General features: G+C 37.9%; 1 protein-coding gene across 8 annotated transcripts in view; it reads right to left on the bottom strand.

The window, feature by feature from the left end:
* HERC1 (HECT and RLD domain containing E3 ubiquitin protein ligase family member 1) overlaps positions 1-27,213 on the bottom strand; it is an 89,437-nt gene that overhangs the window by 59,043 nt on the left and 3,181 nt on the right. For 5 of the 8 annotated variants that reach the window (XM_072402066.1, XM_072402072.1, XM_072402073.1 and 2 more), the window contains exons 2-11: positions 10,372-10,488; positions 8,830-9,788; positions 6,297-6,392; positions 4,366-4,560; positions 2,962-3,273; positions 2,749-2,845; positions 1,793-1,936; positions 1,581-1,708; positions 1,310-1,454; positions 765-936 (exon numbers count right to left, since the gene is read on the bottom strand). In XM_072402066.1, the coding sequence (XP_072258167.1) occupies positions 765-936; positions 1,310-1,454; positions 1,581-1,708; positions 1,793-1,936; positions 2,749-2,845; positions 2,962-3,273; positions 4,366-4,560; positions 6,297-6,392; positions 8,830-9,765 (2,225 nt within the window). In that variant the 5' untranslated portion in view covers positions 9,766-9,788; positions 10,372-10,488. Of the gene's footprint in view, positions 1-764; positions 937-1,309; positions 1,455-1,580; positions 1,709-1,792; positions 1,937-2,748; positions 2,846-2,961; positions 3,274-4,365; positions 4,561-6,296; positions 6,393-8,829; positions 9,789-10,371; positions 10,489-25,083; positions 25,104-26,351; positions 26,423-27,213 lie in introns of those variants that run through there. The other 3 variants (XM_072402067.1, XM_072402068.1, XM_072402070.1) reach the window with 3 other exon arrangements.

Genomic DNA, 27,213 nt, shown 5'->3' with positions numbered 1-27,213 from the left:
CCGAGTAACAGTTTATGTATTGCTTTATTATCCTAATTAGACATTTATCACTTATCAATAGATACTACTATTTAAAAGTAGAAATGCAGAAATTGTTCTGGTCCATAAGGAGTCATGACGCTGTTTGTACTATACCTAATTTATTTTGTTTCAAACTAAATCTTTGTGTTTGAGGTTAACTAAAAAATACCCTGATAAAAATAATTGAAAGAAAAAAGGGGTCTTTATAAAGGTACAAAGGCTTAAAAGGTTAAAACAAAATAATGGGGAAAAAAGAACATTTTCAAAAGAGTACTTATATGGAATAAAATATCTTATAAATATCTTATTAGGCTATTAAGAGTCTGCAATGCCTTTTACTTTCAAGCTCTTTCACACAATTTCATCACGATTTCAACATGCAGTATTATCCAAACCAAATGTTTGGCAGAAAAATAGACTACATGCAGATTACATTTTTTGAAATAATGTTTTAACCCAGTAGCATCTCAGTCTGTCTGGTTTTTATAATCAGTTTACATTAGTAATCTGAGTTTAACAAGTCTGTGAATGTTCTAATTTATCTAGATCACAGTAAATGTAGAATCAATTGTACAAACAGCATACTGCTATAAAGGCATCAAACATACAATACACATTATGTTCTATAAAACTGAAAGAGCAAACCATGCAAAGTTCTGCTTGCAATTGCCAGTGAATCACCCCAGCAAACACAGTTTTATTATATATTATCATGAGCTTATATATGAACCATGGCTAATTACCTGTCTCTGGGCAGAGCAGTCCATGCTAAGCTGTGCGAGGTGCCTGCTGAAATCTGCTGTATAGCCACACCATCCAGTCCACTGACTTTTTTTGGTTTAGTAATAGGACCAGTTGAATTACCCTGTCCACATTGTCCCATTGAGTTATTTCCCCATGCGTAAACCTCATTATCTAGAGACAAAAGACAGAATGGTTTACACATTACATATGCAGATAAAAAGAAATAACATATTCTAAACTTTTTTTTCACACTTCATACTTTATTTGCAAAATAATATCCTAAACTTTTATAAACACAAATGATCAATCCCCCATATAACCTAAATGTCCACTTCACAAAAGGTAAACCTTGCTGCATTTTTTTATTTTCTATATATAGTTAATATAGAGGGCACCTAATGGTCACCACAGCTTATTTAAGTGTATTTTCAAATTTAAAGGACCTTGCAGAATTATTTTCCTTCTAAATGCAGCGCAGTTGTATTTATTCTGACACAAGAAATTTATACCAAGAACCTCACTTTTCTGTAAATGCATTGCATACCATGTGACAGTGCAAGACAATGGCTGTCCCCGATCGAAATGTCCACTATTCTGGTGGCAGCCAGCTCTTCAATTAGCTTAGGTCGCAAGGCAGTTGCTTCTGAAGATCCACATCCCAAACAGGCTCCACAGCCCCAAGCATAGACCTGAATACAAGACAATGGAAGGTGGGAATTTATTACACTAGCAAGTATAATTAGGAAATCGATAAAAAGTACAACTATAGAATTGTATATCATGAGTACATCTACTAACACAATATCCAGCCATACCTGTCCAGTAGATGTCAAAGCCAGTGATGATTGACTACCTGCACACACTTTTCGTGTAAACATTCCCTGCAGTGCTTCCACCACCTTTGGTTTATATACCCTGTTAGTGTCTCCATGGCCCAGCTTTCCTAAGAAAGACATTCTTATTCAGTACACATAGCACACATTATATTGTCATTGACATTGCTTTTAGTAAAGAGGTAAGTACATACCATTATCTCCTCCACCAAAAGACCACACAGTCCGTCCATCTTTAGACAATGCAATAGTATGAGAACTCCCACACGACACTTCACCCACATTACTGATATCCTTTACCAGAGTAGGGATGTTTCTGCTATTACTGTCTCCATGGCCTAAAAGTAAAGTCAAATAACAATTACACATAAACACATTAATTTTTCTTTATTCTAGAAATTAGACATGTGAAAAGCAAAGAATCTCTAGTTGACATACTTCAGATAACAATAAGCAACATTGTTAAAAGAAAACACATTTTTTGAAATCAGGAATACAACAAAGAAAAGATAAGAAAACTTGGAAACCAGAATGAGAGTAAAGAAAATTATTTTTTTTATATCAAATCATAGGTCATGTATAAAGGACTAGGTAGATTTGGAAACACTCTCCTACTGCCCCCTGTGGTGTTCAGTGAAAGGGACAGTCAGTTTATAATAACGTAGCTTAAAGAGATGGCTTTCCACTCTAATTGTTTTTAACAATGCGATGATGTATATATTCTCTTTATTGGCACCAGGTTTAAAACACACAAAGGTAGACTTACTTAATTTATGTTGTGCACACCAATGTTAGGTTTGGAATTCAAGAATGCACTCCACTGGAAGAGGGCTTGCATGCACTTCTCAGTCCTTGCAAAGGGGCTCAAGGAGTTTTCTTTTTTTCATGCAAGAGGGCAAAACTTAATTCTTTTTCAAGCAATTTGTGATAAAATAGCAGAGACCAACATAAAGCAGACCTTACTTTTACTCTGGAAGATCCACTTTAACTAGATTACTAGACTGAAATCAGTGGTGATTATCAAACTAACAGCCCCCACATTTAATATTACCATCTGTAAAGGTTACTTTTTCACTAAATAATAATTTAAGAGTATGCTTCAGGAATATGTGTATGGAATTCAATTAATTTAACTATTCAGCAAAATTACCTAGTCGTCCAAAATCTCCCTCTCCCCATGTGTAGAGTTCTCCGTCTTCTGTGACAGCAGCACTGTGCCTATAACCCGCTGAGACACATACCACAACCTGAGAAGACAGAAAACATGCCATAGGTCTATAAGGTTCAAATATGACGAGGAAACCAAATGCTACAGTGAAGAATAAACAAAATCTTCCAACCACTCTAGAGATCAGATTGTTACCTTTCCTTGCAGTGTCCCCTGAATGAGCTTTGGATATTTTTGGGTGGAGCTATTTCCATGTCCCAATTTGCCATAGTCACCATCACCCCAGCTGAAAACTTCTCCTTCAGTGGTAAAAGCCAAGGTGTGACCATCAGATCCTTTCGAAGAAGAAACTTTTTTGATGGAACGGTGTGGCTCAAAGGTTAGTTTCTTTAGAGTGGACTGGTTGTTTGAGTCTCCAAGACCCAACCTTCCATAGCTGCCTTTCCCACAGGCTCTTACAGAGCTATCCGTAGATATAACAAAAGTGCAGTACTGTCCAGCTTCGATCTGTAATAAAACAACAAACTTGTTAGTTTAGATAAAAACGCAACCCCAACAGGAACATTTCTGTTCCCTAAACTTGATTAGCAAAAACCAGGAAAAGTTTCTTTAAAAGTTACCTCTATCTCAATTCTACAAAACCCAAGAACTGAACAGAACAAGATCTTATAGCAATACGTGTATACAAACAGCATACGAATGCAAAGTGATGAACAGAATAGCTGTTTAATGGGCCAAATGTGCTTGTATGCTGAAAATACATCTCTATTCAATTATGTGTAAACATGCATCACCCAAAGTAGGAAGCACAATAGATGACAAACTACATTTCCCAGCATTTACACAAAAAACTATTTATCTACATAAGCTTCTATTTCACAGGAAATAGATGGCGAGCAATTGTCTCACCTCATTACCAGGAAATTAAAAATTTCTAGCTTTGGATGTAAAGGCCAGTAAGGCTACTCTTTGCCATTTGTTAGCCAATGAGGAAATTTCTATTCATTTTTGGTTCTAAACACAAAAGTTAGAGGAAATTTCTTAAAAAGAGGGAATATTTTCCTCTTAGACAGTTGTTCTTGGAACATAGGAGCATAGTTATTGGAAGATTTCGCTTCACTTGTTCTGTTAATATTTTGATCATTGTACCTCAGGGACAAGTATCCCCAATACAAAAAGAGTGATCAATCTTCTTAGAAAGGACACAGACAACATTGAAAACATCACAGAGGGACCAATGCATTTGCATCTTAAAACGAAATACTACACACTTTTCACAAACAGGTCTCAACTTTCTTTATATTTTTTTATCATTCAAATGGTGCAGAGATGATTTCTCTTCAACTTCATTCTATTTGGGCTGGTAATTAGATGAATTATGAAAAAGGATTGGCTTCGGTTTGTTTTTTTGTTTTGAAACAGAAAAAGTACAAATAAAGTCCAAAAAAAAGGACACAAATAAAAACAATTTAGACAATACAATGGATTTAGTGAAAAAAAAAGTAGAGCATGTTCAAGTGAGTTTTCAATTAGCCTAGCAAATGAGGTGAAGTAGAAAATTCACTTTGTTAAATACAGCAGACAAGGACCATCACTTACTGTCTGTGCATCTGAGAAACAGGGAGCCAGCTTTGGCTGCAGGATTTTTTCCTGAGTCCCCTCCACTAGTTGATGGCTGCTGTTACTTCCCCATACATATACTTCACACGTCTCTGACACCACTGGATTCTCTCCAGTCTGGATACTGTCTGGGCTGGCACAGGTCCTTGAATAATCAGAAGCCATCTGGCATACCTGGGGGGAAAAAAAGACGTTTCACAAAACATGATAAAAGCTGGAATATAATGAAATTGCTTAGAGAAAAATTGAAAAGAAATCCCAAAAAAATGAAGATTACAGTTGACATTAAAAAATTTGGCCTTCAATAATCCGGATCCTTCAGTTTTCCAGCATGGATTTTGGAGCACATTTTCAAATTACCACTGTTTCCTGGAGGCGCTGTTTATGTTTTGATGGTTCTGTACTCCAGAATCAGCTGTTAGGTCTTGTTTTTCCTCCATAAAATGAAGCTGTTCCCGCTGCTGGGCGTCCTGGACGTGTAGGGTATACAGCTAGCTACAGAAGACTGGACACTGGCAAACACAAATGTTGGGCAAACCTATGATACATCAATAGCAGTGCTCAACTCAACAAAATTTTTTAAAGCTGGGTGGCAAAAAATTGTAGGTGGGTGGAAGCCACAGTATTGTGACCCAACTCATTAGTAGCCACCCAAAAACAGCCGGGTGGTTACTGTAAAGTGCCAGGTGATGCGCCTAGCTAAAAGGGTTTAGTTTTGTGTTTGCTAATATTTACTCCCCCTGTAGTATAGACCCAAACTTGGAAGAAGCAAACACAAAGACGTATTTAGGATGGATAAAGATGATGAACACAGATCAGATGAACAGGTGAGTGGTGGGAAAGCAGGTTGCAGTCATCCCAACGCTTAAGTGGAAGTACTCTGAATTAAATCTCTGCTTTAATTTAAAAATACAAATCTCTGGGCACGCACCCCTCCAGGAGCACGTGGCGCCTCTCTCTTTCCTTCTCACCCACTGATACTGCCACCATGTCCTGGAATGACTACATTAACAACTTCGTGGACGGCACTGTGTGCACGGACGCCATTATTGTGTCTCTGACCCCACCCCCTTACGGTATGTGGGCCGGTCACAGCAAAGTCATGGCACAAGAACCTCAGCAGTGTCACGGCACAAGCAATTACCCCTTTAATTTCCAAAGATCGCAACCAGTTATTTATCAACGGCATCGTGCTTGGAGGTGTGAAATGCAGCGTGTTCAGGGATCTGAAATGACGATAGTCAACACTGCTTAGATGCCAGGACAAAATCCCCAGATAGAGGAATCACCTTTAACATTCACATCGTCAGAACGAATCAAGCAATGGTCATTTTTAAGGAAGGAAATGGCATTCACGGCAGACAGTTGAGCCAAAAATGTTTTGAGACAATTAAGTACCTGAAGGGTGTAGGATATAATGCTGCCTCTCCAGTTGCCTGTTCCAGCTGCCAACCTTGGACCAACCACCTGATTTGTCATCTGCTCAACCCCCTCCATTTCCTCCCCATCCCTCAATTTTGTTTTTTCTTATCGTTTAAAGTTTTTTGCTGACCCTAGAAAGTTTTTTGCTTACACTAGAATGAAAATAATTTTTTCCAAGAAAAGATTTATATCTGATTTAGCAGGCCCGCTATCCTTTTCCTTCTTTCATTTACAGTTTGGTTAGTTAGTGGCCTAAATGAAGTATGAGATTATCAGATTACAAATCAGCTTGTTTCAGGTCAGTGACCTGCTAGGTAATTAAGCAAGAATAGAAGGTGATAGCCCTAGAGCGCCAACAATCTAAATTATTAGAAAGCTCTTGTTTTGATTACTAATCAATAGTGTATAAAGTTTAAAGGATAATGGCTGTTAAAATATAAGCAATAAACACATAAAACACGTCAATAGAAAAACAAATCATTCTCTACCTCCTCAAAGAGACACAGTGCTGCCTCATAGAGAGAGCACAGACCATCTGAATTCCTGGTGGGCTCCCTCCATTGGCTCCGGTCAGCTGATGAACCCTGCAAAAGGAAGCATTGCTACATCAGGAGCACACAATTAGGTATACTTGGATAAACAAAGTAAAAATACATCTATGGCAGTCAAGCAGCAGCTAAAAATGGCAATTGGCAGCACAAATGAACCTTTGTTCCCAAGAGCATTGAAACCATTAGGACAAACCTTTATGGCACAGATGGCACAAAAAAAAACTAACATAAATAGCATACAAATAGCGTTGAAGTATCAATAATCTTTAATAGGTCATATGTAGATAATAAGGAATCTTCACTGAAATAGGGTTACTGTAATATACAGGTATCACAGTACTATAATGAACAGTTATCACAACATGTGCATTTGCTTATTACCAATATTCAGCAACAGAATGCTATTTATATAGGAGGTGAGATTTTTTTTTGTTTTTTATACAATACCATATTGTAAGAAAAAAAATCAATCTCATCAAAGAGAATCTCACCAAGCATTTTGCATTTTCTTTTTGAATGCCTGTCAGACTTTACAACCGACACCAGCCACACACAAAAGTGCAGAAGGCAAAGAAATTGGAAGGGGAAATCAACAATCTCCATTAATTAAAAGATAATCAGCAATGTGGAATAATGTGCCATTATGAATACCACAATACCATGAAACTATTCTGGTTTATCTTCAAATCAGATACCACTGCAACACTACCTAAAAAGTGGACTATAGAAGGCCAGAAACCCATTCACAGTGAGAAATGTTTTTTAACAGTCAATAATATTAAAAAAATAATAAATAAAACATTTATCACCGAATTTGTAAATGGGGACTGGGAGTCACTACAGGACAGTGAGTGCTAAAGTGCTTGTGCACTATACACAATGGTTTCAGAATGAGTTTGCAATCCACTGTTCAAGTTGGTGCCAAGGAAAACTCATCACACTGGGTGCTGGTAATATGGTAGTGTGATCAAGAAGACAGAGAAGTCTAATTTACTTAATGTTCTATGCCTAGTCTACAAAATAGTAATTCAAAGATTACAGGAACAAAGATAAAGATTCCTGACTCAAACACAAATTGCACCCAAGCCCTACTGTGTTTCAATATGGATCAGACATCTTTACTGGTATTCATAGCCCAAGCACTGGCTGAAAAATAGGAGGGATTTAAAACATGCTTACATTTAAATAGTACGTAAAAGAATTAGTTTAGGATAAAGCAGGGAAGGGTTAGACACACTTAAGTTTCTATTGCTGTCCATTTCCCCTCTGATAGAGATTCACCCCTTTTTACTGTCCTGGTGACTACGGTCACACAATCATTCTGAGTTGTCAGAGATGTGTAGAGAAAAATCCTTTCAATTGCGACAGCTGTATCTCTAAGTAATCTCTATGTAAACTCTATGGATTAAAAAATTACTTTGGAGAGATCTCCTAATTTCTTGCCGAGTCTATATGGCAGGAAATGAAGGAAAAATCTGCTTAATGGGTGTTTTGACTGGATAGCCTTTACTGATTTTCTAAAAAAGAAATACATAATAAAAAGATACACGGTCATGCCTTCTAAAAGCAGTGACAATGCTAGGAACAATCATTAACGTGCAACCCACTTACAAATATACCATAATTTATTAAGAAACAATACGCATAATCAACAGTTCCAGTTAAGCTCTGGAAGGTATAAAACAAAAAGCAAAAAAGTAAAATAAAGACCACAAAAAGTAAAGCCCCCTCTAGCTATGTGTCACACTGCACTTTCATTACACACTTGCTGTATATGACAATATGCACTGATTATGATGAACGTTTAATGATGTAGATTTTATGGATGAAACATTTTTTAGGTCTCATGGCTGTTTTCCTGAGGAAGGGGATGATTTGTCCGTTAAAAGCGTCAAATACCTTATCACTGAGAACCAACCTGTCATTGTCAATGATTGCTTTAATGTAAAGAAATTGTAGTTTTATCATGATTGTCCAATAATAGTTGTTTTTAAGAAAACAGATATACGTGTCAACAGAATTTATATGCCTGAAAACCATTTACGATTTTTCACTACAAAAACGGTATCCAACATCTATTACAACTATACATATTTTATGTACATCACAGACTTACATGTTACTTAAGAAACATTTATTAAAGAAAAGAACTTTTCCAAAGAAACCCTCTGGTTAGTCATTTCCAAACTACCAGTTTCTGTAAGTACTAAACTCACGTGGATTTCACTCACTTGCGACTTCCTGTCACTAAATTTGACTAGGGCTTGTGTAGCCACTATATATATACTATTTACCTTTCATAAAAAGTGAAGATACCCTTTAAATTTCACTAATTACATTTCTTTGCCCCTTTTTTAGAGTACAAATAAAGTACATGACCAATTTGTTGTGTATGGAAATGTCAGATGATTTTTTCATGCATCATCAGCTATGCTGTAAAGACAAATGATTAGCAGAGATTTAAACTCACCAGAGACCTCCTCATCTGTTGAAGGATGCTAATAAAGCAGTCACAGCTGATCATGCCTTCCTGTGATATCAGCATCTTGTTCTTGTCAGTTTCATTAACCAGAGCAGAAGCTGCCAAAGCCATTTCAATCCACTCCAGGAGATAACGGAGAGAGCCACGCTGAGAGGCAAGGCCCAGTAGGAGTTCGGAGGCCAGGCGCCTTCCCAATGTATCTGCACCAGAATTGGGGACTGTAACACCTTTCAAGAAGGTAGTGACCTGTGCCAGACAATCCAGTCCCATGGGGGGTATTTTGCTCTCATTAGCAAGGGAAAGAGGAGGCAGAGAGTTTACCACATCAATGGCTGTTCGTATGACATCATTACACAGGTTTAGACCAGGTCCAGCAGTCGGCAGCATCCAACTCTGTCTCAGTAAGGCAAAGAGAAGACTAAGACCAGTCCGGACTCCCATTTCAATAAGAGCATCAGTACTGGACCGCGGTCTCTCACTAACAGACAATGTGTCTGCAGAGCCTGAGCTATTCTCAGGTGAGTGTTGCTGTTGTTTAACTTTGCCTTTGTCATGATACTTATTAGAAAGAGCATAGAAAACCCTTTGGAGAACTAGCAACCTCTTCCTTAAAGCACCAGCAAATGGAGAGTCTGAACACACCACCTTGGCCAGAGCCAGCTGGCTGTTGAGTAAAGCATCAAGGTAGTGATCCTGTTCATCGCATGACAAGGATTCCCTCTCAAAATCTGGCAGCTGGGGTCCCTTGAGGCACAAGACCTGCTGTGGCAGTGGGACCACTTCTTTGTTAGTGACCAGCTTAGAATACAGGACAGAGACACCTTCCCGGGTAGCGATTGATTCACTATCTTCTGTAATCCAGGAGCTGTTCAGGTGCTCCAGCCATTTTATCTTTACAGGGGGCATCATGCCTGCCATCTCCATTTATTCTACTGCCATGGGTCCTGCTGAAAGCAAAAAGAAATAAATAAATGACAATGGATTAATGTTAGTTAAAATGTAAAAAATGAAAGAAGGAATTAAGTACACTTGGTACGTAAATAGATGTATTATAGATAGATCAAATAAAAGCAGCCAGGGTCAGTATAATTACCTGTTATTAAACTTGTAAACTAAGTATTTACTAGAGTAGCACCAACATTTATGTAGTGCAAGAGTCTGTCCAATAAGGAAAAAAACTAAATAGAATATTAAGTAGGCCCTCCGATTACATAGTTTTAGTATCACTAATGAAGGTCATATAAATCCCATTAAAAAAAAAATTGTGAATTGGTGGTGGCAAGAGAAGGCAGTCAGTGATCAAGGGTACAGGGTTGAAAGGACAGAGCACACGTGATGGAGTGACAGGAAAGAGATTGTCTGTTCAGGGATTTAGTTTAAATTGATTTAGTCGATTTGATTTTACTAAGCTCCAACTTACTGCAAAAAAAAAAAAAAAAAGAGTGTCGGACCAAGATTGTTATTGAGCATTGTTTTCTATAAGTACTACTAAAAAAAAAACAAAAAAACAAACAAAAAAAAAAAACTTACACACTACAACGTTGTCCGTATTCTTCCCCGAAACCTCAGCAAACATGGAATAGGAATGATATAGGCTCCATGCTCTTCCTATAAAAATGTGTCTTCCTTAGCATGTGATGCTGCCGTCTAAAGAGAAGGACAAACAATTAAGGCTAAATAGGACAACAACATGAATTAAAAAGGAAAGCAAACGGGAAAATTGATTAAAAATGAACCTGCAGTTACAGAAATGAAAAACAAAATGGTTTTTGCATGAAAATGCTGGTTGCATGGCTGTTAATCTGAATCACTAGCTTTAATACTGTTTATTATTAGTAAGTAAACAAACTTAATAAATTACATCTACAAGATTCTTTGTAGAAAAAGGAACGGCATAAACCAAAGAAACATTTTCTAGCTTGTTGCTTCTTAGTTTATTTAAAGAAATGTTACATTATGATCATTATATGTACATTGTATACATATGTTACTGTTCAAAGTAGAAATAAAAAAAAAAAAAGACTGATGACCAATAACCATTTGATCTGTTTACAAATAATGAACTTTCAGTGAATGTTTACATTAGTCCTGGTTGGTAGCCAACTTGGAGAGTGTGCTTGGCAGCTGGGTGGCCATGAGGTATGCCAACTGATAAGCACCACTTCCACCCTGACCTTTGTTCAGAGACAAGAAATATCACAAAGACATTAGGGAAGGTAATAAAGTTACAGGGACACGATTATTGACCATTACTGGAACATTTTATACTCCTGAACCTTACACACCTGTAAGTATTAAAGCAGGTCACAGAGTTTCTTCTCATAGATATTTGAGTGCAATAAGCTGTGTAAATTTTAACTCTTAAAGGCATTAAACAAACATTGTAAAATAATGTCAGTTCAGTTCACAAATGACATTATTTTACAATGTTTGTTTTACATTGACTGAACAAAACTAAATAAGAAAAGGAAGTGTGATACCAAAAGCAAGTAAAATATACTTAGCCTACAGGCCATTCACACAATGGTGTGCTGGTGCACCATAATTAACACACTGATTTTCAAAAGGCGTTGTGTTAATGCACTCAAATAAAATGAGGAGGTGATGGTACAACAGGACTGTACACATTCCTTTACCCTGTTAAATATTGTAAATTCTGTCAGTTGTTTAACATCTATCCTTGGGTTTGATTTATAAAAACAGAATGAGAAAAAGAAGAAAAGTTTTTAAAGCATATAAATCATCTAATGGGCTAAAGCAAATGTGTGCCGTGCTTATTCCACTAGCAGCAAGAGAAGGTAGAACCTCTGAAAACTCTGTACATTCCTTTAGTCTAAAATTGACCCTGTCAACCCTGTGTAATTTCCAGTGATGATGGATGGAGTGAAGCACACTTCTTTATACCAAGGAACTAACAGACATTTGCTTTGTAATAAACTGCCAGTAGAGAGGCTCAAGAACGGGAAAAGCCTATGCTTGAATTTTTTGGGACTTCCGTTGAGGCAGGATATATTACTGTATTTACTGGTTGAACAACTGAGGAACTTTACCCATTTTTACCATATGGTTAAGCCAAATAATCCAGGCTTGTCAAAGGCTCACTATAAAAAAAAAAAGCTGATTGGACATTAAAGATCAGTGTCCAGAGTGTTTGTTTCCAATTCTGTGTTTGAGTGACAAGCACCAAGAAAAGGGTGCATTCAACCTGTATAAAAATATATACAGTAACACAAAGCAGGTCAAACACAGCCTCTAAACTGCCATGTATACTGCTCAATTAGTCAATACAATTTTGAGGACCTGTGCTTAAAGTGGGTCTATCACCAACATTTAAAAGACAAATAAAAGGGTAGACAACCATTTTATGTAAAAGTAAAAATGTTATTTAAAAAACAAAAACACATGCGATGCATCCCAGGAGCCTGGCTGCTCCTTCTGCAGCATTTTCCCACAATAAAGGGAAATGAATGCCGATCTTACGCATGTGCAGAGAGATCGGGACTCTTTTTCCCCCCCTTACAGCAGGCTACATCTCCTGCGCAGTGCGAGATTGGGTGATGTAGCCAGAACAAGGAAGAAGACGGACTGAAATGGCGGTGGACGAAGGAAAATTCCAGGTCCACACTGGACCCGATCGAGGAAATCTCGAGCAGGATTGAGCAGAATGGAAAGGTAGTTGTGTTTTTTTTTTTTCTTCAGTTTAGTTCCTCTTTAGGATATGTACCAAATGTAGGGCAAACACAGAAAAAAAAAAAAAACACACCTGATGAAACTTAATGATCACCTACACTACCACTTAGCGTCAAAAAAATAAATATATAAACCTTCATCATTTAATATACATACATATATATATACATTTAAGTAAGCGTTAATACCCATTTTCTTACCCATTTATTTCTACTGGTCTCTTTGGAAGCTGTTGTTATGTAGATGATTAGCAAAGTTTCTAAATAGGGGTTGCAAATGACAGACAGATACAGACAGTGACACAGGAGGAGAGGACCCTTTCCCGAAGAGCTTACAATCTAAGACTTGGGGAAAGCAGCACACACTAGGAATGTAGTGGTGGGATATAGTGAGGGTTTAAGAGACAGAAGAAGGCAAGTAAGCAAGTTTGAAAGGATGGGGTTTGAATGCGCTTTTAAATAAACAGAAGGAAGGAGCAAGCCAAATAGGATGAGGAAGACCATTCCAGAGAGTTGGGGCAGCTCTAGAAAAGCCTTGGAGCCATGCATGTGATGAGGTTATGAGTGAGGAAGTCAGTAGTAGATCATTGGAGGAGCAAAGAGAGCCGCTAGAGGAGGATTTTTTTTTTACCAGTTCAGAAAGGTAAGTGGGGTAAGAACTGTGGAGGGATTTGAAGGCAAAGCACAGGAGCTTGAATTTGATTCTCAGGTGAAATGGAAGACAATTAAGAGAACTACAAAGAGATGTAGCGGAAGAGGAGCGGTGGGAAGGATGGATGAGTCTGGCTGCAGCGTTCATAATAGATTGTAGAGGAGAGAGTCAGTGGAATACCAGAGAGGAGGATGTTACAGTAGTCCAGGCGAGAGATGATAACAGCGTGTACAAGGAGTTTGGTGGTCTCTGGGGACAGGTAGGGGTGGATTTTGGAGATGTTGCGTAAGTGAAAGGACTTGATTGGAAATGAATGTTGAAGGAAAGGACAGAATCAAAGGTCATGTGCCTGAGGGGAGGGACTTAGCTCGGAGGAGGTCATTGGCCACTTTAGTAAGAGTAGTTTCAGTGGAATAAGCAGCTGGAAGGCCAGACTGGAGATGATCAAGGAGATCAAAGCGCTATTTTACTATTTTAGCACCCATTAATATAGTAGCACCCTTTGGTTTCATATATACAATTGGTTGCCAACTAAGGTCAAATAATTAAGAGGTGTAATAAGTGTTGACGGATTCAAGAATGGGTTTATACAGAAAGGTATGCCTCACACTATAAAGGACAATAAATAACATATTTAAACAAAATTAGAGCGTCTTTAAAGCTGAACTTCCAGTAGATTAAAAAAAGAATTATTGCATTTCTGCATTCCATAATACTTCAATAAATCTAATATAATTGATTTTGGCCCGATAGGTGTAGTCTGATCGACGTCATTAACTGAAAACAATCTAAAACCTCTTGAGTTTTATTGCCATGACAGCCATTACCCATATGAATAAAAGCCATGCAGCATCAGTCCAGTAAACACAGCTGGATCCCATCCACAATGTCAGCTCTGCTGCTGCTTATCTGCTTGGCCTTACCTGACCCTCTTACGCCTTATTTAGCAAACATATTGCTCTGAGGCAGTCAATTTTAGCTACAGGATTTCATGAGCCAACCATATCTTACAAGCTCTAGAATTCATTTGTGCTTCCACGCTATTTAACTATTTCACAGACATTTTTCAATTAGTTCTTTTAGATCAGACACTTTGCTGCTGTCCTGCAGTCATAATGCTCATACTTATTTGAATAAATTGATGAGAAAATATGCCCAGATCAATGTGGACTTCCCTAAGCCTGTTATTACTATGCCACCTCTTCTCCATGAAGAATATAGAAATTAAACAGCAGGGTCTAGATTTCACTGGCAGCAAAAATAGTAAATAGCAAAAATGTAAAAACACTTCCCCCAAACACATCAGATGCTCACTTTTTGTAATAAAAATAAAGTATTCTCCTTGCAGATCTGTTGCTAGAAAAGAAGCTCCTGAGCTCTATAACATGTCCCAACCCACCACAGCAGTGATGTCCATTAAAGACTTTTACCACAAAAAGAAAAAATAAAATAAAGAAGAATAAATCCATAACACTGCATGTAAATGTACTTACTGCATGCTTTCAAAGCAGGGATTTGTTTCTCCACTAGTGGAGAGCAGCCCAAAAAAGGTGCACTTTAAGCATCTTAGGATTTTCCCAGTAAGCATTTATGCCGCCTGTTGTAAGAGGCATGGCATAACCAGGAGTGAAGCCAGGGAATCAAGATGGTCTGATGCCCGAAAATGTTGGCAATAAAAACTCTCCATCTCAGATACCTGGCATCATGCCCACATTTTTATAGACTGCACAGCATCTAGCAAACATGGATTTGTCAGTTTCTCTCCCGGTATAACAAAAAGGCATCACAGCTGTCCAGTATCCAATATTTGATTTTTCCTTGTTAAAGAGAATGTTAATGAACCTTGGCTGTTCTTACATTAAACCTGGTGAGCTATCAGCTGGAGGTAAAATGTGGCATGTAGATTTACCTGCAGGTAAAACCTATTCAATTACAGAAACCTTGACTTGAGAATTCTGAGCTTTCAGGGGGTTCATAAAGATCTGATCACCCTGCATTGACTATGAGCACTTTTAGGTGCATGCTTTTTACTCCATATTATAACATAATATAGTACTTTGGAGCTCACCTCAAATGCAAGACCAGAGTGGTGAAACAGAGCAAATTAAGACTCATACTATTGCAAAAAATGGTACAAATATACTATACAATAACTATACTATAAAATAAACTATTTGGCTGGGCCTACACGAACGTTTTAAAAAAAAAACATGTAAACGTTCCTATTGCGTTTATATGCGTTTTTTGGCACTTCTATTAACGTTTTAAGCTTGCCTTCAAAACACATGTTGTGTTTTCTCACAATTTTCATGTCAGTGCTTAACCCAGACATTTTTTTTAAGCTGGGTGGGATGACATTTTAGGCGGGTGGCAGTCCCTGTATTGTGACCCAACTCATCAGTAACCACCCAAAAACAGCCGGGTGGTTACTGAAAAGTGCTGGGTGGTGCACTCATCTAAAAGGGGCTGGGGAGAACACAGAATGTGTTTACATTTTAAGTGCTCAAAAACGCATGAAAACATTCGATTGAAGTCAACGGAAGCGTTTACCCACGTTTTTGGGCATTTTCCAGCTTTAACCCAGCGTTTTAATTTTTTTTTGCAAGCCACGTTTAAAATAAATCTTATAAATGTGCCTCAAAGAAATGTCCTGGTGTAGATTAGCCCTTAGGAATGCATTGGGATTTCAAACATGGGCTTTAAAAGCCTCAGGTTAAACGCTGGGGAAAATGTCCATGTAGACCAGAGGTCAGCAAACTTTTTTGGCTACTAGGCCATTTCAGGAGTAGGCAGGAGCACACTAGGCCGAACACTCTCTTTCAAGTCCCGCCCTAGTGGCTCCGCCCCCCACCAGAAACTCCCCTTGAAGGCAAATCCCTCTCCTCCGCAACGCATACGGAGATTCAAGAGCCGCATGTGGCATCGGCAGTTTGTTTGAGGTCCACCGCGGGTTGCCGGCCGGCATTAGGCTGGATCGGCCAGGGGGCGTTAGACCGGAACAAACTACTGGCTAGGCCGTATCTGGCCTAAAGGTCAGAGTTTGCTGACCCCTGACGTAGACTAAGCCTTAGGTTAAATTTAAAATTACATTTTTATTTACAATGGATACTTTGTATTTTTTAATAGCTTAGTACAGTGTTTCTCAACCAGGGTTCCTCTAGAAATTGCTAGGGGTTCCTTGAGCACTGAGCTTCTCAGGTCAGATGAGGTGCCCCCCATAATCTTTTTGGCTGTAAGGGTGACATTCTTCCCACTGGCCTGCATTGTAAGAAGCATTCTTCCTACTAAGCACCACACCAATGTACGGTTAGTTGTGGATATAGTTAGTATTTATAGTTGGGAGTTCCCAAAAGACCCGAACGTTACTTCAAGACTTTCACCCCCATGGTAAAACAGTCGAAACATACTGGCTTACTATATAAACTAGACACAAAGCATAAAAAATGTGCCCCACCTACAACAGAGAAATTGTGACCGACAATTTTATAAATCATAAATTCAATAATTCATGGTGCAACACATGAAGACAATCATATTCTCTAGAAAAAAAATGTACATGGACATCAAACTTAACTGTCTCAATTGTAATCTGTTTCAAATCTTCAAAAGTTGCTTTGATTAGATTTTCAGCAGGTCAACAAGTTGCTTGAATCTTCTTCAAGTCGCTTTTGTATTTATTAATGATCAAAATGTTTCCAAATTTACAAGAACATGCCAAGACTTCCCCCCCTTTCAACTATCCACATTGGAAATAGTGGATATCTTAATATCAAAGAGTACACAAATGGCAGCTAAACAGAAATTTCAGGGCACCTGAACATTTTCCCATTACTGAGCTTCTATATGATGTTCTGCAGTGGCTTTATTTGGGTGTTGCCACTGCTTCCCTATTCATGGCTATTGATCTGATGAGTTGGTGGAATAATCAGAAGACAGGAGGAGTAATAAGAGCAAAGACCCACTGACTTAATGCAGAAGACAGATTATCCTTGCAAAGCAGGTCCTCCGGTATTGCTTTCTCCCCTGCAGAAAGAACTATAATCAGCACTGATGTCATGAAATTTTATTCAAAATATTGTAAGGCTAGTAGATGCAGTAGTGCCTTAGATAATCTTACACTGAAAAAAGCTACAAGACTGAAGGCAAAGAATGTACTGATTGTTTCTGTAGTTGCAATTATTATTTCTACACAATACACAAAGTGACACATAGTAAAGCTGTTTGAGTTCAGGTTCACTAAGTGTACCAGTCAATGACTTGATACTATTTATCATGACTGGTGCCAAACCTACACCCTGATGGATTTTTGAGAAATCTCTGACTCAATTACTTATTATTAGCAAGACCCATCCAGCTAGCTGAATAAAATACTACAGGTCATGTCATCCCCTAGTTTAGAGGGCATAATACACTTTTACTACACAGTGGTAATGTGGTCTCATTATCCATTTACCCATAAACTATTTGAATTCAACAGAGTAGCTGCTTCCTCTATTACCTTGTGGAATCAATCAAAAATATTATATTTCCACCAACATCTAATAACAAGCATTTTTCTTAGATGTGCTTTCTGAGGTTGACCAATGCAAGTCTGTTTCCTACAAACCATTTTCTCTGCTTGGGTTGAATAGGTTTTTTTTTTTTCTTGTTTACTAAACACATACAGCTATACATAAATCCTTCCTATTGTGTGTTACATCCTCCACCTCCTAGATTGTAAGCTCTTCGTCTGTATCTGTCTGTCATTTGCAACCCCTATTTAATAATGAACAGCGCTGCGTAATATGTTGGTGCTTTATTAATCCTGTTTAGTAATAACACAGCTCAACAAAAAAAAAAAAATGTTTTCACTTGCCAAGGATTTTTCAATATATTTAGTGTATTTCAGGTCTGCTGAATCCAGAAATGACATCAGTTTCATTGAATTGGCTCAAGTTCTTGTGATACATGAATCAGAATAGACGATTTTACCAACAAATGTTAACACAGCAAATTATTATCACTCCTTATTTACACCAATGTTTCATTAAACTTTCATTTGCATTCTTTTTATTCATACATTTTCTTTTTTCTTTACAGAAACATGATTTCTTCAAGAAGTTGTTTAAATGACCCTAATGTTTTTTGCTACATTTGTGGTAAATATTCTCAGCAAAAACAAAGAATTTATGAAACAATAATATCTTGCATATTTTGGTATTAAACTGGGGGACCAAGATAAGTATTGGGTTCCCCATATAGTATGCAAAACTTGTAGAGTGTCTATGTCAGTGGAAAAATGGAAAACGGAAAAGTTTGAAATTTGGTTTACCTATGGTATGGCGATAGCCCAAAAATCCTAATGATTGTTATTTTTGTTCTGTGAATGCAAAAGGTTTCAATCGTTACAAGAAAAACAAGTGGGAGTACTCTGATTAGAAGCAAGACGACCTGTGCCGCATGGTGCTGATGTTCCCATACCAGTGTTCAGTACACTCCCTGATATTCCTGTATCTGACATGGAGGATATACAGGGTTTGGAATGTAATCCAGGAGTTAGCAGTGGAGGTGAATATGGAGGAAGTGTTTTATCAAACCAGCAGTTCTCCCAAGAAGAGCTCAATGATTTAAAACATGACCCAAGTCTGTCAAAACAAGCATCTGAACTTTTAGCATCCAGGCTAAAAGAAAAGAACGGTCTAAAACCAGAAGTTAAAGTAACGGTATATAGGACAAGAGAGGTGACACTTCTGACATATTTCAGTGAATATGCAGACTTTGTGTACTGTTGTAACATCCCTGGACTACTAGCCCATATGGGAGTACCAGAATACCGAGCTTCTGCTTCTTCAAACCACTGTGACCTTTCCAGACTTGAGAAACTCGGTGCTCACATTACTTTTGCAGCTCCTTTGGCTACCCTTCCTTAATTGCTCTCTCTCAAGTAAACAATTTACCAATGTCACAGTAAATACAAGAATAAAGTCCCGAATGAAGGAATATAATGTTTCCATATTGTGTTGGGATAATGTGCAGTACATGAAAATTGTTTAAAAAGTGAAAATGCTGCTTAACAAGAATCAAAATTAATTATAGTGTACGGATGAATCCCCACAGTCACGGTTCTACTAGACTGAAAGTGCAGTTTATATACCTGAAAAAGGCAGGGACCTCCATCACCTGAGAAGTGAAGGACGAGGAAGTTACCCAACATTCTTCTATAAAAGTTCTCTAAAGGTCTGTGCAGATACTAGATGATATGAGATGATTGTCAGTACAAGTGTTCTACAAAAATGTTTAGCAATGAGACATGATAAAGAACTAAAAAGGCCCACAACAACAGCTACTATTTTACTAATGTTTTCTCAACAATAGCGCACAGAACCATAAACAAACAGAACAGGTTCTTCAGCAGAAGTGGAGCAGGCTGTCAGTAACGTAATCATCTGTAAAACGGTCTCTTAAAAATATTGTTTTTAGTAACAACCATGGAGCTACATACAAGGTTTAAAACTGATCCCTGAACATACCAATCCTCTCCAACCACTAGGAAGACAAATTTATATAAACCACATTTTTATTCACATAAAGTAGTGATTCTCCAGCACCAAGTTTCTTTCCATTTACCTACTGTTGGGATTTTTCCTCAGGTGTCCACCTCTCTGCCTGCCTGAGATGGCAGATTGTTATTGGATGCCTGCAATGAGGTTCTTTTATGAATGGGCCAGAGGATGATGTCATTATCAGTGGACAGGCAGGGACCTGGCAGTGCAGGCAAAACTGCAATGATGGATTGGCGTTACCCCGACAAAAAAAGCACTGGTGTCGAGGGACCTGTTGGCAGATTTAGGGGAGGATATTTTGCTTCCTACGTCAATACCTGGTTTGATCCTGTGCAGTTGGGTTTAATTAGAACTAAAGTCCCACTTTACAAACATGTCTTACCTGGTGATCACGCTGGATATATGTGAAAAGCCTGAGCTGCACATGCATAGAAATTTGGCAATCTTGGTGTCCCTTGTATGTGCCGAGGATGGATGAACTCCGGCAGCCAATCAAAACAGGCAAAGATTGTTGCCGAGCAGAAAAAAGGAAGATGGCGGCGCCCTGCATAGGCTTGCACAGATTTCAGAAATGTCACAACACCCACATCAAACAGATATTTTTCACTACCAAATTATTTTGACAGCTAGATTAGGTATACACCAAAAAAAGGCCTTCAACACAGAAACAATGTTGTTTAGTCAAGTGTGGGATGGGAAGGCAGAGTTATTTTAACCTCCTTGTTTACACATGAATCTGTTATACAAGAGAGTCCTTCAAGGCCTGCAGAAACTATGAGAGTATGAGAACACTGCCTTTCCTTCATGATGACCAGCTCCCATCAGAATAATTAGCATATGTTTAGTCAGAAAAATGGCAAATCTTCTGTATACCATCATGCACTAACAGTGACACCGTACAAAACCTCACAGCAAAGATGTCAACACTCAAAGTTCTCTGAAAAACTCTTTACCTGAAGTTCCATAGCAAACAACAGTTTTTGGGGTGCAGCGGTCCCTTTTATCCCGTTATATTTCAAGCTCACGTCAGGTTCAGACTAATACTAAGAATACAGATGTATGCCTAATTCCTCAATCCATATATTTCCCTAATCAAAACCAATCAGATAATACTGATCATTTTACTATCTCCCATCAATAAATATTGAACAGATTCCAGCAGATAAATCAATCTAAATGTTTGTATGGCTTAATGAGGAAAAAGCTATGTGGCCTAAGCTTGATGGTGCGACAAGGTGTCCCATGGCCTAATAGGAAATGTCTTAGATGGGGTGTATGTAGCCCCAATGGTGTGTATGTGCCCAATGCTAAGGCATTTTGTCATTAACCTCCCTGGCGGTATTCCCAAGTGTTGCTCGGGGTTAATCTTCAGTACCAAAAGCGGTAACCCCAAGCCGCACTCCAGGTAGGGAGTTTCAAAACTTACTGCATCGGCGGCGTATGAATGTTAGGGATGCGAGGCCAGGGGACGCAGATGCCGGACAGGCAGGGGCGTGCCAGCATGTGGCGGGACCGTGCGGCTGGGGGGCGGGACCAGGGAGGAAATTAAAAATAAGTATTTTTAAATGTACTGCTTTGACATTTAAAAATACCTATTATTCAGACCGCCAGGGAGGCTAATGGCTCTGAGGGAATTTGTTAGGCTATGTACACACGCTCAATATTTTGTCTTTGGAAAGGATCTTTCAGGACCTGGTGGTCCATGTCCAGGTTCTAGAGTACAGGTGCTGTCTATTTAGAGGGTCAGCATCAGACCGCTGAGAGCTCAGTGGCTTCTGAAAGCTTGCAGGGAGAGGAGCTCCAGAGACAAATGTTTCAGAGTAAGCGATCATTTTTTTGTTTATGCAAAAGGACTTTTGCTGTTTTCTGCTATTAGTTAGAGATGGATCTACCAAAGTAGTAGCAAGGCTAAAATTTGTTTTGTTGTTTGTATTTTCCTGTGTTACCTGGCATCCTTGTGCTAAAAAAACAAAAACCCAGCCCGGAGCATGAACTTTGTTTTGTTGAAAACTGATGGCATGCTGCCTCAAGAACTGCTGCAAGCTTGTTGCTATGACCAATTACCCACAGCAAGCTCACAATTCATTAAAACACAAAACAGACTGTTAGATCAATAATTATTCCGTCAAAAAGAATCAAGAAATATCCTAGTTTTTATTATATTTTGGATTAAATCCATGTATTTTGTATCAAATTGAACATCCAATCTATTAAAACCACTGCACAGTGTAAAGGCTAGAATTCCGATAAAAAACAAGTGAACTACCTTTTTTATGCTCTGATCTCTGACAGTTAACTGGGACATGACTTGACAAACCTGCAGAGTATTTATGACTTAAAGCAAAACCACCCCTTCAAAAAGAACACAACTCCTAAACAAATCTAAGTTTTTCAAACTTTATGAACCAGCAGGTGAGTGCATTTACTATATCAAACTCCTCTCCCTTAATACAGTGTTCTAACTTGTTCCAAAACACTGCAATAGGGACGGAACAAGAATGTGACAGAAATACTCCTCTACTCTACTAAAATTTTTTTACTTTTGCCTGAAATATTGCCAGTAAATTCCTGACTGGTAGAACATAGAGATTTTCTCTTACTTTCTGCAAACCTAATGGCATCCCTATTTATTGTACAGCGCTGCATAATATGTTGGCGCTATATAAATCCTGATTATTAGTATTATTAATAATAATGGAGCCCTACATAACCTCAATAGGAGTTCTTAAACTCCACTCTATTCAAAACTAGGAAAAAAGTTTTTGACTTGACATACAATATAATTGCAGTGATTAGATATAATGATAAGCTTTGCGCATATCTAGGGTTCCTATTTTTACAGTGAAAACGATCTATTAGCTAACTAAGCAGAAAACTCTTCTATAAATAAGGCAGCATAGAAGTAATTATCAGAATGAATAACCACCAAACTGTCTTAGTGAGACAGCAACTTATTTAATTAGGAAATGAGAAAAAAGTATGTTGTTTGTTTAAAAGAAATAAAAACCACAAACACCAAAACCGTAAAAATAAAAAAAAAAAATAAAAAAACAGTTTAATTAGTGTTGTAATGTTACTAAAAAGGATGTCAATTGTGTACAAAATGCTGGAATACCAAACACTGTCCATATGTACAATATATTGCCCTTTGGATCGGTTTTCTGGGATAGAAAGGGAACAGAATATTATTTATTAGATTTGATTGTTTGTGAACACAACATTCACAAACCATCACGCAGACATGTGCAGTTGGAAAACCAAATATTGGTCTCAGCCAGACGGATACTAATTTCCCTTTAGATATTTAGCTCAGGTTCAATGTTCTATTGGGAGTGGAGGTTAAAATTAATCCGTGTCCAAAAACATTTCAGACCCTCCAATTACCAGGCTGTAGTGTGAGTGCAGCTGGCTCATATTGTATCTGGGAGAAGGTCATATACAAACACTATATATGTGTGTATATATATGTATGAAGCACAATAAACAGAACAAGCTGTGTATATATGTACAATAAGCAAAATAAGCTGTGCCAAAGGTTTAGAGAATTATTGTTTGTTCTTTTTATTAATCACACCATTTATCAGTCATAGCTGATTTCTATATCTATCTATACCATAAATGTTCTACAAGTAAAAGAAAGGTGTGTTCATGTCCAACAGGAACACAAAGGTTAATCTCCCCACATCAAATCTACCCAGACAGTGTGCCTCCTGCTAGAACCATGTACCCATGTCACCTTGATCTTGGACTCAGGCCAAATATAAGACATTTCATCATCTGGAAAGCTTATTTTTATTTAAAGACTTGCAACAGGCTGGAATGTCAATGCTATGGGCTCATGAAATGGAGATCTGTAGAGATGTGACACATATACAGTACACAGAGTAAAGCTGAAAAGGCCGGACGGAGACCAGTCCTAACAGGATATGAATGCTATAGACCAGGAATGTTTTAATATACACAAAACAAAAATTGTGCTATAAACGTTTCAACACATGCCTTTCTGAAAAAAAAAACAAAAAAACAAAAAACACACTCGCAGAGCATTTCATAGCATTACATATAATACATATTATTATTAAAGCTTAGATTATATAAAACATCAAGTCTCTAAATAGTAAATATCCAGTTTTAAACACACAGACCACATAAGCTAAAATGGGGGGGGGGCGACTAGAGGCCAAGCTGGTTTTTGTTACCCTTACTAGGCTCCAGTGTTTGCTGAGCGAGCATATCTGTACGGCAGGATGTCTGCTGTCTATTCCTTATACCCACAGATCTGTGTATCCATGCCATTTACTGAACCTTATTTATCATATTCTGCATCTATTCTACATGTACCCATAAGCTTACACATTGAAGAACTGGACAAATCATGAGGGCACCTGTATATACAGTTCACCCCTCCAAAAATAGCATATATATGTATATGAAATCCCCCTATTTATAAAGACAGCCATATACTGCAGTTTTATGTTACCTCCACTTTATAAAAGACATCAGTGTATACAAAGAGAGCTAACTAGAGGGGGGAAATGTATATATGGCTGCTGTTGTGATTTGTTGGATTCAGAAAAGGTTTGCCAAAGCTGCCCCACCATCGCAGCCATATACATACAACCTGGGTTTATTTGTACTTCCTGACAGGTCTTTTTAGCCTCAGCTTTTTGCACTGCACCTGCATACCAGGACTGAGATCAACAAGGGAAGCAACTGCTTTATGTTATTGGAAGATTTGGGGCCACGTTGTACATAAACATGCACTGTAGTAGGACAATTCCTTGAGTTTTAAAGTTACATACATACGCGGATAATAATTTGTAGGAGCCATTTTTAACAAAGAAGTGTACCAAAATTGTACCATTCTTTGCTTTGCACTGACCAATATAATTGCACACACTGCCAGGACACAACGGTGCAAATCTGGCCTAAACACGCTTAATGTAACAAGTCATAGATGACAACGTTTATACTGCACAGGAAGCCCATGCATAGGTTCATCTACACCCTGTCCTTTCCCACAACCTGGCCTTTAAAACTGTAGTCTGAAGATATGTGTTCCCTACCTCTTAGATTGCAAGCTCCTTGGGGCAGGGCCCCCCTCCCCTCCTGTGTCACGGTTTCTGTCTGTCATTTGCAACAACTATTTAATGTACAGCACTGCACAATATGTTGGTGCTTATGTTGATGATATAACTCCTGTGTGAGCTTATGGGGGGGGGGGTCACACCATCCTGACAGCTACAGGGGACAAAGGGATGTGCAAGAAACACTGATCTACACCACGTCCAGCTGTACTGTACCTTTTAATTCAAAAATGTTAAAGTCATAGAAGCCCAGCACCATATGTGAATGTTACCTAGGGTGGTCTGCATGAGACAGGGTGCTGTGATATCTATGGTGATGTCTCCAAAATTTCTAAATTCCTCACAACAGCAATGATTTGCCTAAGGGAGAGGGTAAAGAGCATGGTAAGAAAACATATTAGTAGATTAAACTTTAGTTTTAAAGCAGAAAAAAAGTTTTAATTTAAATAATCCATGATCAAGCAGGTATTCATTACAGAAGGGGACAGGTACTATCCCGTCTGCAATCTTACCTGTCTGATTACATCAGGTATATGGCAGAAAGCTGAGTTGCAGATGTGTGTCATCAGCTTTGGTTGTCAGGATACCCAGCAATCCCAACTTCCCATGAGCATGCCAAGTATGAGTGAACTTATCCCGGCCAATCAAAATGGCTGAAGATCCTCTACAGAAAAAATAAAAGAAGGGGAGTCCCTGCGAGGGAATGGGGACAGGTGGGTAATGCAAGTGTAGTTCCACTTTAATCCCTAACATTGCTAGCCATTACAGGAAACCAGACGCAGATAATTGCATGTCACATACATTGTACATATTTTTATACCTTGTACAAAATTACAGATTCAACATAATGGATTGCTATTTACTAATAACTAGTTTAGGTCTCGTCAAATACCTTTCCAATACCTACATATAAAGAGATAATACATAGTACAACATGTTTTTAGTGTACAGAAAAAAAATATTACAAAGCAGATTTGCATGAAAACAGTAACCGTTATTTTATGATATGCTATGAACTATCTTTAGCAAATCTGTGCATGATAATTTGCATTCCACAGACAGAAGGAGATCTGACAGCTGGGGAAATGACATTTTCCTCTCATCAAAACTGCATGAAGAGAATCTATAATTCTACAGGAACAATGACAGTCAGAGGAAATAGGGGAAAAAATGTCATTAGCTTGCACTATAATCAGTCAGTTTTCAAAAACTAAAAAGAATTACATTTATTCTTATACTGGAGACACATCAAAGTGATTCAGACTAAGTCATACTAATACTAAAAGCATACTACAGTATATGGCACAGTGTAAGATAATACAAATTGTCAGTGCTAAAAAGAATTAAAAAATATAAATGGACATTAAAACAAAACTCAAGAGGTAAAGTAAACCACAACTTGAGTAGCACACAAAATACTAATAATAAAAGGAAGCAATTAATAATCATGTTTTATTGGACTGATAACACAAAATAAAATAAAATGTAAAACATTAAAGTGCAACTGCTGAAGTTATTAATCCATATTTGTGTCTTTTACCTGCTCTGTTCTATCCAAGCTGCCTTCTCCGGCTCTACAGGTTCTGCCCTCTCTTATCTACCACAGGTAAAGCAATCGTTTGGTCATGGACCACCCCCACCTGTGATAGGATAGGGTGAAAGTCAACCCTGGCAATTGTATTTGACAACTAAGGCGTAGGACAGAAGTAATTTCATGCATTTTATTGCATACTAAATTGCAGGATGGTACTTTTATAATTCCCTTCATGTTAGTGGGACCAGAGAAAAGCATTGCATAATAAAGAACAAATAATTCCATACACTGACATTGTGGGAAAGTCAAAAGAGGAAATATGGAGCATTGCACTTGGCCTCTTCAGTGTTACATTTCTCACCAGAAAAACTTGCAAAGGGTTTTTCTGTTTTCCAACTTAAGTGTTGGAAATTTTAGGTCTGAATTTTTGTGCACAGGATCACCAAATATTTTTTTTTGTTTGTCAAGCATTAACAGTGTCTATAATACTACTACTACTACTACTAATAATATTATTAATAATAATAATAATATTAAACACAACCGTGATAATGTATGGTACTCAAAATATTCTATAGGTGACATTTTAGAAATCTTTACAACATAATTATGAGTTAACCATAAATAATGGCCCTAAAATTATCCCTCGCACTGTAACCTGTGCAGCAACACCCATCATGTGTTCAGCAATTCCACAACAAACACCCGTGTGTCCTGGTGGTAAATATCTACATGTATGTGTGCCGGAGAGAGCTGGGGTTCCTTACTATTTTTTCTTGTGTATTGTAATTCTCCTTTATGTTTTTAATACTAATATACATATATACATACACACACACACATATATATATATATATATATATATATA

The sequence above is a fragment of the Pyxicephalus adspersus genome, chromosome 2, assembly GCF_032062135.1.
Source record: "Pyxicephalus adspersus chromosome 2, UCB_Pads_2.0, whole genome shotgun sequence".
Taxonomy (NCBI): domain Eukaryota; kingdom Metazoa; phylum Chordata; class Amphibia; order Anura; family Pyxicephalidae; genus Pyxicephalus; species Pyxicephalus adspersus.
The sequence above is the reverse complement of the archived record's forward strand: the minus strand, read 5'-3'. Positions and strand labels throughout refer to the sequence as shown.